This window comes from Aedes albopictus, chromosome 1 (assembly GCF_035046485.1).
Source record: "Aedes albopictus strain Foshan chromosome 1, AalbF5, whole genome shotgun sequence".
Taxonomy (NCBI): Eukaryota; Metazoa; Arthropoda; class Insecta; order Diptera; family Culicidae; genus Aedes; species Aedes albopictus.
Window position 1 is genome coordinate 82,567,371 of NC_085136.1, and position 14,185 is coordinate 82,581,555.

Sequence of the window (14,185 nt, forward strand, 5' to 3'; positions counted from 1 at the left end):
CAATTCCACATCCAGAAGTGTACATTTATACTCCTAGTAGGTAGTTACTCTTTGCGCTCTTTCTCTCTCTCTCTAATTGATCTGTCTACAACTACGCTATGAAATGTAATTAGTTTCAGAATAGTTTTTGGTTCCTCAATTATTTCTTATTGCGTTTTGTTCTTTTTTAGATTTGAAAGAATCCACCAAAGCTTTGCAATTCCATTGGTTTTTTGGCTTTTTTTTGGGTGAGCCACTTTATATCTGATTTCCCGCTAAAGTACCTAGGCAATGTTTTTTTCTGAAACTACACCATCAGCTTTCTAGTGTCTTTCTGGCTTAACGTTCCCACAGGAATTTAAGACTAACATTGGGCTATCCTGCCCGTTATTGAATGAAAAAAACAATGTTAGGTACATTATGCTCAGAATGTTAAAAAAAATGTTGAATAAGTTTTTTTATGAGATCATGTTATCTTTCGTTTTCTACAGAACCCTTTAGAATATATGTGGGGGGATCTCCTTGCAACATCAATCGAAATTTGAAATCTTTGTACGCTCCAGTAGGAATCATAAATTTTTGATATAATAAAAAAATCTTGTATAATCTACAGAGAATTGTAGAGTAATTGTTATAGTTTTGTTTTGGATTCATTCATTGTTACTTAAAATGATTCAACATCAACACCTTTCTTTGGCTTTACTATGTCACGTTCCAAGAATTGGGAGATTGTATTTCAACATTCGAAGAAGAATTTCTATTCTTTTGTGGTAGAAATATTACGAAACGTAATTACTACATATTAGTCCAAATAGTTTAGCGGGAAAACCATGTTGTTATTTTAGATGTGGTCTACCATATTTTCCATGTTACATTTTTCATTAGCTTTCTAATGGAGCGACAGGATGAACAATAATATCAAAAAAATCCAATTACTCTTCTGTTAGTATGCAAAATTCAATGATTCAAAAGAACCATGCTTCCATTAATAAACCACTTCCGATTACCTTAATCAATTAGCTGTTTTTTTTGTCATGATATAAAGTGCTTTCCTCAAGCCCATCAACGCGCATCTGTCGCCAATTTCATTTTCAATCGGATTCAACTCGCAGAAGTGCCTCTCGCACCGCCGCCGATCATCATCATCCGATTGGGATTATTTTCATCCCAATGCGACCAACTTTCATCCATTCCATCATCCCATTCAATCAAACGCCATCTGTCGTCGAAGCCGTCGTCGCGTCGTATAGCCAGCCGCCTCCGTCCGCCTTACAGCAATCGCTCCAGGTCTTCGCTCTCGGCGTCGCTGGTCCCGGTGTCCGTGTCGGTGTAGTCATCGTCCCGCCGGTTCCGCCGGCAGCACGGCAGTCGCCCATCGTCCTCGAAGTCGCTCCAGTGTTCGAACTCCTCCTTGTGGTGCTCCAGCAGCATCAACGATGGGAACAGGCTGTCGCAACCGCTGCACCTGGGAATCGAAACCGAAAGCAGGCGGAGAAAAAAAATGTCAATTTAATCATTGGGGTTTGTAGGAGGCATTTATAGGTAGGGTATCGCGCCACTTGGGCGGTGGCTTCTGTTTTTCACTATAACTCAGTCAATTTTGAACCAATTGACTTGAAATGTTGTACACGGGTAGATACTATACCTATCTCACCACATTCCAAAAGTTGTGTCAATTGGTTCAAATTTGACTGAGTTATAGTGGAAAACAGACGAATATAGAAGCCACCGCCCAAGTGGCGCGATTCCCTAGTTGAATAATTTAATAGATGCAATAACCAGTTCCAACTCTCTGGCGGTTTATACTTAGGATCGAGTTGAGTGGTCAGTCGGTGGCTTTCAATATGTATCCACTGTGCACAACTTGCTGTAAAATGCAAATCGAATCTCATCAATATCTCTTACTATCAATCTCGGAGGGATTTTACAAGAATTATTTCCTTAGGATTAAGACACAACTTTTTTCGGGATTTTTTTTTTTCAAAGATATTCCACAGGATTTACTCTGAAATAGCTCATGATCTGGGTCCATTCAGATTTGCCTAAAAAATGCTGCAATTTGTTCATTACGATCAAAAACAATCAATTCTGACTATACATGTCAATGGTTGCTCCTCCGTGATTGATCTGAACTGGTACCAATTGGCTTCTTTAGTGGTGTTGAGATAATGTCATATTCCGAATCTGCATTCCAAACTGAGCCGAAATCCAAATTTTCATGAATTTTGGTGCCCGGGAACCTATTTAAAAATCGATTTAAAGTTTGTATGGGAGCGATTTGTCGAATCACCCCTCATCGCATTTTGTACTGGGCGGAGCTGTCAAGCAGTTGCCCAGCTGTCAAAAGGTGATTTCAAAAAATCTCTTTGTAATTGAATTTAGGTATCAAAATAAAATTCTAAAAATCTGAAAAAAATCATACATGCTTAGAAAAAGGTGCTCTTTCGTATAAAATCAAAAAATCAATACATTATTGTTAATTTAAAAACCCAATTGCACTGAGATCCAACTGGGATTGGGAAGCTGCACTTATTCTCAAAGTGCAATTCAAGCAGCTCATGCATGCGCCGGTCAAATCCTTATAGTCAGCTGGGAAGGGAAAGCCATGTTAGATTGTGCTGGTTGTTGCTACTAGAGACCGAGAGCACCGTTGGGTCGGTGATGAGATCCATCGATAGGGGTTATTTATAGTGTTCGTTAGGTGATAGATAGGGCAGTTCAGACTTTATACATGTCAAAAAATCAAAGATCCCATATGTTCATTACAATCCTTGGTGCAAAACTAGAGTCCTGTCAAATTTTCAGCCATTTCAGTGGTGATTTAATGGTGGCCCAAAAGCAAAGTAGGTTTATATGGGAATTACTATGATGAATTTAAAAAAAAAGGTTCTCGCTGTAGAGCATTAACACATGGATGAAGTCATAGGGTCAAAGTTAAATTGAATTGTTCATACCTCAATGATGCATGTTGCATGTCTTTTTGAGTTTTTTCTGAATTTATCCAGGGCTTTCCCCTGATATTTTTTTGATTGCCTTTTGGAATTCCTGCAGGAGCCATTGTTGACATTTTTCAAGGAGTTCTTCACATGATTTCTTTCAGAGCTTTTCTGTATAGCTGTTTACAGGATTTCTTGCAGTTATCCTTCTTAGATTTTTTTGCAGATTCCCTGAGGATTATTCCAATGAGCTCTTCCCGGAAACCCTAAAGAAAAATACCTACTAATTCTGGGCGCTCCTTTTGGATTTTTTTTAAACAATTGCTCTCGGAGTTCTTGCAGGGATTTTCAAGTGTTTTTCTTGGAATGTTTGCTGATAACTTACGAAGTTACTTGTAAGAAATTCTTCGACAAACCCCGAAAAGAATCCAGGTAGAATTGTGAATGAAACTCCGCTAAGATCTACTGGAGGAATCTCGCCGGGATCTTCGGAAGCCAAGAATCTCGCAAAAATCCCGCGAAAAAGTTGGAAAGCTGTCCCGAATAACCTCTAAGAGAAATTCCTTAAGTAACTTTGGATAAATTTCGAAAGGATCTTCGGGAGGAGAGTGGCGATAAACTCTGCAAGCATATCGGGCAAACCTCTACTTAGTAGGAATCTTGGTAGACACTCCTGCAGAGACCCAGTGAAAAAGTCCTGCTGAAAGCCAGGGAAATTCCAGGAACAACTCTCAAACATCTCAAGAGAACAATAAAAATAAATCTCGGAAGGAACAATTTATTTATGGGAGCAAATACTTCTGGCTGGAAGCTTGAGAGAACTAGAGAACGCCAGAAAAAAAAAAAAAACACATATAAAAATAATGAGAATTACACGTCATATAAACTTAATGTTAGTCATGTAAACGTCCAGCTACGATGGTTTACATGATATATCATCTAAAATGTGTGTTATATGTCATGTAATGTAATACAAATTTACATGATATTTCGTGCTGTAAACTCCCACGCTTCAATTATGTTCCTTATACAGTGATAGACATGCTTTTATCCGAGGCCCAAAAGTTTTCTAAAAAGTGTCAGGATACTCATACAAAAGATTTTGTGACAAAACTGTTTTATCGCAGTGATAGCATATCTAATACTGTTTATGAAAAGGTGATACATCACACTTACATGTACACTGAAACAAAAACGAGGATAAAACCCCTGCAAATGGCATTTTTTACCTAGACATTCGTTTGTAGCCAAAACGCAAAACAAATATTTGTCATGATAAGAAGAAACGATAATGAATAAATTTATGTAAGAAAAATGCTTTCTGTAAACACTTAAATGTAAGCTAGATTAATACAACATTTGATTTCCCTTGGTCACATCCCTGGTGGCATTTCTTGTTCGTAGTAGTGTGCGTATTATAGACAAACGTCAAATTGCAATTCAACATGACCAACAGTGTCCCGCGCGGTTATAAATACCAATAGGTGGCATTGTGTTCATTAAATATATCGGACCAAATTTTTGATGAATTTCTTCTAAGAGTTACGTTTGTTTGTCTGTGATTCCAGGCTGCCGACGGTCTTTCTCACTGGTTGATATGTCATCCTGTTCCACTGGCATGTACGACATTCGATTCCACATGACAATATCCCTCTGGACACCCTGCAAAACAAGGGTCTAACACAGTTTTTTTTTGGACCAGAACCTTTTTGTGGCATAAAAATGGAATTCAAACGATGGGAAGAACAAAGGGTGATTGATTACCAACTGGATGGTTACCACAAGGTGTGATCAATAAAAAAAATATTATACTAAATACAGAAATTACCAGGAATCTCTTGGAGCTTAAGAAGAGAACTTTGTGCATGTTCGTTCACTGGCCTAATAACTGCACACTGCCTGTGCAGATATCATTTGAAGAACATTGGTCAGGTTCAGAATGATATCTGTAGATTCTGTAAAATTGAATTGGAATCCTCGGAACATCTGCTTTACCGTTGTGATGCTTTGTACAAACGCAGATTCAGATTTCTAAATTATGGTCGCTTGCAACCTAGTGAAATTTGGTCTCTCATCCTCGGGAAGGTTGAGCCCAGTTTCATGTTTAAAAGGAATCGCTCAAGTAAGTTCTTGAGTGATTTCTGGTAGAACATTTGAACAGAGACTGCCATTTGGATTGTCATTTCTTCGTAACTGCGTACTGCAATCGAATATAACCGAGTTCTTGAACGATTCAGACAAGGAATTTCCCATGCATCAAGATGACACGTCAGGATATTACTTTTTTTCACTGAAAATTTTCGCTGCTTCTGGATTACATGACGTTTTATTTCAGCGAAAGCTTACGCGATACAGAAAATCGCTAAATTGCGCACTAACACAACAACAAATCTGTAAACATTAACTGGCCGGGGTTCTGCTAAACCGAACTAAGTGCCAAAAAGTTTATTCCGAGATAATTAAGTTTAAAGTTCAACAACTCACAAATAAACAACAGGAGGACGCGTATAGTATAGTAGCACGGAGGTCTCAAAATAGTTTGAAATATGAACGGCGGAGGCCCTCCCAGCTCAGCGATTGCCACCCATTTTTTTTTTCATAGGCCATGCATTGTGCAGACACAGAGCAAGAGTGATTATGTCAAATAATGTCCTTGCATGTCCTGAGGTCCTGAGATGTGAAAGTGGAGCAATTTGTGTACTTCAAATTTATGCTGGTCGAAGAAAACCATGAAAATGTTCTGCCAAAGTGAACCAAAACAAAACAAATTTCAAAAATACGAAAGAGATTCGAACTTGGTTCATTTGATTGATAACCAAGCGCGTTACCTCTAGGTCATTTTACCTTGCTAGGTCAGTCGTTAATTCAGAATCAAGTTCTAAACATTCTTCCAAGGATGGTTTTGTGAAAACTCCATTTTTCGATCAGCCAAAGCGAACCAAGTGTTTGATTTTTTTCAACCTTTATTATTCTTATTATCCTTGTTGTTAAATGACGGCTTCTGTGTTAAAGTATCAGTATAAGGTGTATCGACATAACGCAGGTAATCAAAACCAGTTGATTTTTGAATTGTTGAGAATAAATTGATTCTAAAATGCAGTGGATTTGGTTCACTCTGGCTGAATGTGGTTTGGAAAAACGGCGATCAGGTTCATCGACATATAATTGGATCCTCCAACACCCGTATTTCTAATTACGTGTTCAATTCTCTCACAGATTGTTACTATGAGTCGGTAAGAAGTTAGAAATCTGACGGCGATGTGGAAAACTTGAAATGTGCATCAACTAGATCAATACTAAAATATTTCGCTGATTCTATGAAATGGTTTACAGTTCACTCTGGCTGGGTGGAAATTCATTTTTTGTATGTTCTGCCAAAAGCCAAACAGAAATTTTGAATTTACTCCACGAAGCGCTGTAAGAATTACTTGATTTTTACACTGAAGGTAGATCATCATATTTTTCATCCAATGGTTAAGAAAACTCATTTTTTCAAAAAATGTTCTTTGGTTCGGTTTAGCAGAACCCCGACCAACTAGGAATAAAATTTTGGGGTTTGCATGCAATAGTTCAACGGATTACTTAATAAAGAGTGATCAGCTTTGTAAGATGCGAACAGTAAACAGGGGTATACCACAAAAGTTCAACTCATTGGACGTAGTGCAGTGGTTCAACTCAAAAAAAAAAATCTCTGGACCCTGATTGCTGACGTCTCCTTGACGGGTACTATGTGGTGTGAGCACACAGACCTTTTTTCCCCGTGCTACTCGTGGGATGCAAGTATTTTAAACCGGGGTCAAATTGATCACCGGGACGAAATTGATCAGAAGTTTACCCGTTAGATAAAGCATAGTTGGAATAGTTTCCTTAAAAGTTTCGAATAGTATCCCAACAAAACAATTCTGGAAAAGAAACTATTTTAAGTATGCTTTATCTATCGAAAACATGTGTGATCAATTTGTCCCCGGTTTACGGTACATATAACAATAATCAAACATCTTGTGGTAGCAGTAGTGGCGAAGTTAACCTCTTCGCGAGAAGTGGGCTAGATATGAAGATCTCCTTCAAGGAGAGCAGAATGAGAAGTAGGAATCTACGTGCGTAGTTCCAGCGTGGGAAACTCCATTTCCTTACCGTCTAGTTTGTCGGGTGAGATAATGGATGGAGCGCTGCGATGGCGGCTGCGCAGCAGCTTGACTCCATCATTGACTTTGCGTCCAAGAAGTCCGACCTCAGCAAGGACCTCAAGCAGGCTCAGATACTACTTCGAAAGTCAATGACAGCTTTAAAGCACGGCCATTGGACACTCGTGGAAACTGCAGCAGCGGTAGAACCCGCGAAGACAAAGGTTACGATGTCTACCCAAACGGAGGCCTTCGCTTTTGCGGGTTGCCCGAAGAGTACGGCGAATGCGACTGCTAGTGATAAGCACTCGCAGAAGCGGGTGAGGTAGCCGTCTGGTGTGGAGCTGTCTGGCGGTGTCCGCAAGGCCAGGAGGATACTAACCCCGAAGGTCGGCAGTAATGCCGACAATTCGGACCCCAGCCAGGCGTCCCAGAAAGCTGGCCCATCCCGAATGGAATGGATAAGGGGGTTGCGACTGCTGTCAGCAACCACAGAGTAGAGAACCGAATCCAAGAGGAGGACCACCGTTTGGACGAAGGTCGAGCGGAAGAAGGAGACAAAGCCGTAGATTGAGAAAGTCAGGGACGTCAAACCAAGGCGTTAAAAAGTAGGTGCCAAGTACGAGAAAGGTGACGCGCTCGTCATCAAGACCGAACAGAATAAATACTTGGACGTACTCGTACGGGCGTGATGATCCTGCAACTGAAGCGCGATAAAGGTCGCAAGGGTGCCGGCCGCCTACAAAAGTATGGTGGAAGAGATCCTTGGCGAAGGGGTCGAGGTGAGGGTTCTTATAGCAGAGGTGCCCGAATAAAAAATACAGTAGAAAACCCGAACGTTGTATTGTAACAGTACTATTTAAAACCATATTTTTACAATAGAAACCACTGTAAAAATAAAAATACAAAAACAATAAAATGTAATGTAGAACACCATACAGTAAATTGTAAATAAGATTTTTACAATATACTATACGGGTTGTTAAGTATCGTAACAATATAAAAAAATATTTTTCTTCATATACCATCAGGGTACCAGATTCCGCTCATCTAAGGCCAGTTTCGCAGAAAAACATCATCTGTTGAATGACTGTTAAGCCAATTTGTAATGTTTTTCCATTTTATGTTAGTTCAATCTAAGTGCAATCAGATATAAATCAAGACTTATGTAAAACTTTTCATAAAAGTATGATTTTATTACATTTGGTGTGAGACCAAAGTGGTCCTCATTCCGCTCACGAACAAATTTATGCCATCTTTTAAATAGACTTTTGCGGAAAAGTGCATTATTTTTCCAACTCTATGTTTTTACAATTATTTTTTCCTGTTCCGTAGGAGTGTATAATAGGGTTTAAACACACTGTGTACTAAAATCGGCAGATTTTACGATTTTGACGTATTTTTTTGTGTGAGCGGTTATTGGAGCACCTGAAATTAGCTACAGCTTTTTTGGGCCCAATAGCCGCTCAAAAAATTTCATTGTTTTGTTTTTAAAATTTATGTTATCCGGTAAATATTGCATAAAATGGCTTTGCTCTCGTCTAATTTATATTGTCCAAGAATATCAGCACCGAAAAGAGTGTATTTATGCGTGTAAACTTGATTTTTGCAACAGTGAGCGGCTATTGGGTCATGAGCGGCTACTGGTACACTGACGGTATATTTTTTTGCAAAACCATACATTATATTGTAAATGAATTGTTATAAATACTGATACGTGGGTTTTAATAAACCGTACATTGTATGGTACACGTATGGTTTTAAACAACAAAATGTACCGTAAATATATTGTTTTTAATTGTAGTTTCACCACTGGTTATACATTTAATTAAATGGTATTGGAATGGTTCTCTTTTGTTATGTTGTATTGGTTTACATTACATAAACCATGTAATGTTATATTATCTTGTCATTTTCCTCCTGTTAATGGCATCTTAGGCTTACTAGCATTATGAGAATGCGCTTTGGGAATTCTCCAGAGCGTTTTGGATAACCCTTCATATATTGGATCGCCCACGTCTAAGTCTGAGTCGAGGTCTGAGTAGTCTCTGATTGCATTAACAGTTGAAGCTTAGGCTCCCATGCCCCACCAGCCAGATAACCGGGTTTCGCAAACTAAGCATTATTTGTGGCAACACTTTGAGCGGCATGATGGAACTATGCCGAGCGCGCTAAGCATTATTAGACCACTAATGTAGTTGCATGAAGTGGGTGACGAGGTACATAAGTATCATTACAGCGTGCTTAACCGTTATTGCAATATTGAGGCTCCAGTTTGACTAAAGTTTGAAATACACGTATGTATTTAACAACTCATTAGAAAACTGTCAAGTTCGATTCAAGGATAAGTGAGGTTAAGAAGCGAACCCACAGACGAACCTATATTAGAATTTCTTTCAGTATTCAGTCCAGTCCATATGTTAAAGATGGCTCTACGTCAAAGATAAAGTTCGTCAATCGTATTCCTCTCATCGCACTCTACATACCTAGCCCGCCATATCTCTTGGATCTGCGATTCTTAAGACATCTGGTTTACTACTTATTTAAACATTTTATTGACTTTAAATTGATGTTTCAACTTATTCACTTTTTTCTTTCCTTTCCTTTGCATCATAAAAGTCACAAAGATCAACAAAACAAAGCACGGAAAAAATCTAAAACTGAATAAATAATTAAAAAAGCACGGAAAAATAATGTTTCGGAAAAGTGAATGGTTCAAACGTAAGAAAAACAGTATAATATAGTGTTACATAAAAATCGAATGTAAATGTATAGTAGCTACAATGTGCGAAGCTTTTAGTGAACCATTTCATTACAATATACATTATTGTAGCTGGTACACTGTATGGTGCAGGAATGGTTTTCACCAAACACCCTATGGTTAGTTTTTATCCGGGTGACTCTGAAGGTGAAGAACCTAGACGAGGTCACCGAAGCGGAACGTCTCGTCATGGCACTGCGGCAACAGTGCGACGTGCAGGTGGCGGCCACCACAGCCGTTCGGCTACGAAAAGGGTCGGCAGGGACACAGCTAGCCTTGGTCCAGCTACCTGTGGTGGACGTAAAAATAAAGAATTATAATCGATTATTACAATAAAAGCCATCAACAAAGTCCATCAATATTATTGAACAGGAAAAGTGACTGCAACGCCATTGGAGTTCTAGTGTATTTCCATTATGTCATCTCACATTCCACGAGCCACCGGAGGTTTGTTTAAGGTGTCTGGAACCAGGACATAAGTCATGGGACTGCAGAGGCCCTGACAGGAGCAAACAGTTTAGAAGATGGGGCGCTGAGGGCCATAAGGCACAAGGCTGCACGAGTCCACCCATTTGTCTGATCTGTACCGGGAAATCCGTTAACAACAGATATCCAACGGATGGTTCAAGGTGTCCGGCCTTCAAGAAAGCCGCAGTGAACAAGTCATAGTGCAGGTAACGCAGCTGAAACTGAACCACTGTGACGCAGCTAAGCAACTGCTTTGTCATGCGGTTTTTGAGCGGGGGACGGATATCGCCATCATTGTGGACCCATACAGTCTTCTTCTGTAGCTGTTATGGCCTCCGCCATGGCCGATCGAGCAGTTCACACAGATGTTGGACTGTATCGTGCTAACAGGGCGAAGGTCGTGGAATTGAGAAGCCGTGGGGTCAGATTATGTTAGAGACACTGGCCATACTAGATGTCGGTACCAAGAGTACCTTTAGTCGGAACGGTGAGGAGTCAATTATTGACGTTTCTTTTTGTAGTCCTGGCCTAACAAGTAGTTCGAACTGGAGAGTAGACGATAGCTACACTCACAGTTATCACCTGGAGGTTCGCTACAGTATCGACTACAACAACAGCAGGCAGCGGATACAGGAAGGGGCGGCTAGACCAAGGCCAAGCCCTCGCAGGTAGAAGACATCATACTTCGACGAAGGGGTATTTAGGGAGGCGCTCCGCCGTGAGCGAAACTTACTCGGTTTAGACGGGGACGAGCTAGTAGCGGTGCTCTCACGTGCGTGTGATGCGATCATGCCTAGGCCAGTTCATCCTAGAAATGGGAGGCCACTGGCTTACTGATGGACCGACGCGATTGCGGACCTGCACCGCGCCTGCCTACGGGCTAGGCGGCGGATGCAGCGAGCATGATCAGAGGAAGAGCGAAACGAACGGCGGGTGGTGTTCGCCGCTGCAAAAGCCGCGCTGAAGACCGAAATAAGAGCAAGCAAAAAGGCCTGCTTTGAGGGTCTCTGTCAGAGTGCCAATACGAACCCGTGGGGTGACGCCTACAGGATCGTTATGGCCAAGACGAGAGGTGTAATGTTTCCTACAGGGCAATCTCCAGAGATATTGGAGGGGATCATCGAAGGGTTTATTCCACGTCATGATCCTGCCTAGTCCTTGGCCTCCTTTCGTAGGACAGCCGGAGACTGGGGCTGTCGATGAGGAGATGGTCACCGATGTGGATTTTGCGGGGATATCAAAGTCCCTTAGGGTAGGTAAGGCCCCAGGTCCGACTGAGTTCCGAACCTGGCCTTAAAAGTAGCAATTGCAGAAGCTCCCGGGATGTTCAGGTCTGCTATGCAGAAATGCCTGGACGAGGGCATTTTTCCATAGGTGTGGAAGCGGCAGTGCCTGGCTCCATTGCCAAAGGCGGGGAAACCACTCGGAGACCCGTCGGCATATAGAGCAATATGCTTGATAGACACGTCAGAGGAGGTGCTCGAAAAGATCATCCTTAACAGAATGTTGAGGCACACCGAGGGTGTAAATGGTCTCTCGAGTAACAAGTTCGGCTTCCGGAAGAGGAGGTCAACCGTAGACGCTATCCTGTCCGTTACAAAAACCGCCTAGATAGCGCTCCAGCGCAAGAGGAAGGTAATTCGCTACTGTTCAGTATTGACTCTGGATGTAAGGCATATGTTCAATAGCGCCAGTTGGGCGGCTATTGCAGATGCGCTCCTGCGTCTGGGGATACCCGGGTACCTAAACAAGATTCTCGGAAGTTACTTCCAGAATCGAGTACTACCTTACGACACGCAGGGGGGTCGGAAGTGCTTTTACATAACCTCAGGAGTACCACAAGGTTCCATTCTGGGTCCGGTGTTACGAAAGGTCATGTACGACGAGGTGTTGAGGTTGAAGTTCCCGTGGAAGTGGCAATCGTCGGCTTCACTGACGACATTTCGCTGGTAGTCAACGGTGAATCGATCGAAGAAGTGGAATTGACTGCTGCCTCGATCACAAATCTGGAGGACAGGAGTTTCTTGACCAGAAGTGGATACCGTTAATCTTAAAGATATCGTCGGTAACCGTTAACGATGATGCTTTAAATTTTAATGCGTCAGCTTTAATTTTCAGATTATGATAACTCAGGTTTTTGTCATTTTGGTCGTTTTGCCAGCTAAAACATCAAAAATGTCCTCGTTTAGAGTGACTTACTTTCAGTAACACGTCTGCTGCTACTAAACGCCATAAACATACAAGGGTAGACAGACACCTTTCGCTTTGTGTCGTTAGCAGAAACCACATCATGTCACACCCCAATCGGAGCTCAACAATAGCTGATCGTGTGGTGCTGGTAGACTGGACCCTATTAGGTTTAGCTGTCGGGTAATAAAAGTCGACCTTCGTTTCCGAAGGAATCTTGATTAGTGTCGCTGCATTCCTGGACGTTCGTTTGTGGATGGATGGCAGCTGGTGGTGGCGATACAGTTCAGCCACCTTTTGAGCGCAAGAGGGAAGCAGCGCGACGTGACCGAGTCCCAAATGGCACTGACCAGTAACAAAAACACACTTTTTTTGTCGGTTTGGCTTTCGACCGCACGTTGTTGGGTGGTGCGGCATTTCGTCACGTTCTATCCTCCCTGGGGACACCGAGTGCCAAACGAGAACTAGGAGGCGGGTTCTGCAAAGACCCGAATTCCGTGAAAGGGTTGTTTTTTTCTTTCTGTATGGCTTTACTTTCACACTGGTGTCTGACCTGCCTTCAACACTTTGAGAGCTTTTACATTTTTTTTCTATATCTATGAATGTAAGATACTTTAAAAAATCTCACAGAAATCAAACCTATCACCTTCTCCAGTGCTTTAAAGCTGCTGGTCCTTTCGGAGACCAGCAGCAATAAATTCTTTTCATTCCCTCGCTTCTATGCGAAACCGGGAATGATTTGCAGCGCCAGCAGAACAACTGGGCACCTTTCCAATTAGTTTTTAATTGTAATTTTCACTTTTGTCCGCATTGGTCACACGGCGGACGAGACCACCCCCTGTGGTTGTGGTTCTGATGGCCGCCACCTCTGTCGTCGTTAGCACCATCTCTAAATTAAAAACGCTGTTGGTGACAAGCGAGGAAATTGTTTCGTCCGAGTGCGCTCACCAATTCTGAGGCACGTTTTTTTTTTGCGGTGCGATGGTAGGTGGCAGTCGTTTCCGACTTCCGCTTTCGAGAGTGAAAAGTTGGTGTTGCCTGATGGAAACTATGTTGTTGTAGGCTCTTTCTGGTTTGGACGGCAAACAACTACGCTGGCAGCCCTTTGATGTTCGGTGCTGGCTGGGGGTGATGAAGTTCAATGGTCAATATGCGATACGGACTAGTATGATGCTAGGTAGGATTCTTGTGGATATTTCCCGGCAGGCTAAGCTGGCTCGATGGATGCAATTTCGAATGAAGGGATAGCTTTGCAATAGCCAAGTGGATTGAAATTGCGATAGACAACTTCAGTGGAGTCAATGAGTTACAAGGTCATCAGATATTTTTTTGTTTTCCCAACAATAATGAAATTCTTTAAAAAGCTTCTAAATTTTTCTTCAGACATTTTTCCAGAGATTGAGAAAATCCTTCAGAGCTTCCTCTTCCAGGGGATCAAAAAACTCTAGAATTTGCTTCTGAAATTCCTTAAGCCTTAAGGGCAATGGAATTTTCTCCAAGGATTTCTCCAGAAATGCCCCCAGCAATTCTTCCTTTTTCCTCTTTTCTTTTGAAAATTTTCAGAAATTCATTCGAAAATTATGCTAGAGCATCATTCAGAGATTTTTCGAACGTTTTTTTTAAATCATCGATGCAGTTCTTCAGAAATTCCTCCATTCATTCATTTGGAAAATCATCCATGGATTTCTTGAAAAATCCTTCAGGATTTTCAAAAACTTTTCCTGAGATTT

At 41.4% G+C, this 14,185-nt stretch overlaps 1 protein-coding gene across 9 annotated transcripts in view; it reads right to left on the minus strand.

Annotated features, from left to right (window-relative positions):
• Positions 1 to 417: 417 nt before the first annotated feature.
• The window catches only part of LOC115263576 (bromodomain-containing protein DDB_G0270170), a 446,118-nt gene continuing 432,350 nt past the window's right edge, over positions 418 to 14,185 (minus strand). For all 9 annotated transcript variants that reach the window (XM_062844919.1, XM_062844916.1, XM_062844911.1 and 6 more), the window contains one exon: positions 418 to 1,444. In XM_062844919.1, the coding sequence (XP_062700903.1) occupies positions 1,249 to 1,444 (196 nt within the window). In that variant the 3' untranslated portion in view covers positions 418 to 1,248. The remainder of the gene's footprint in view (positions 1,445 to 14,185) is intronic.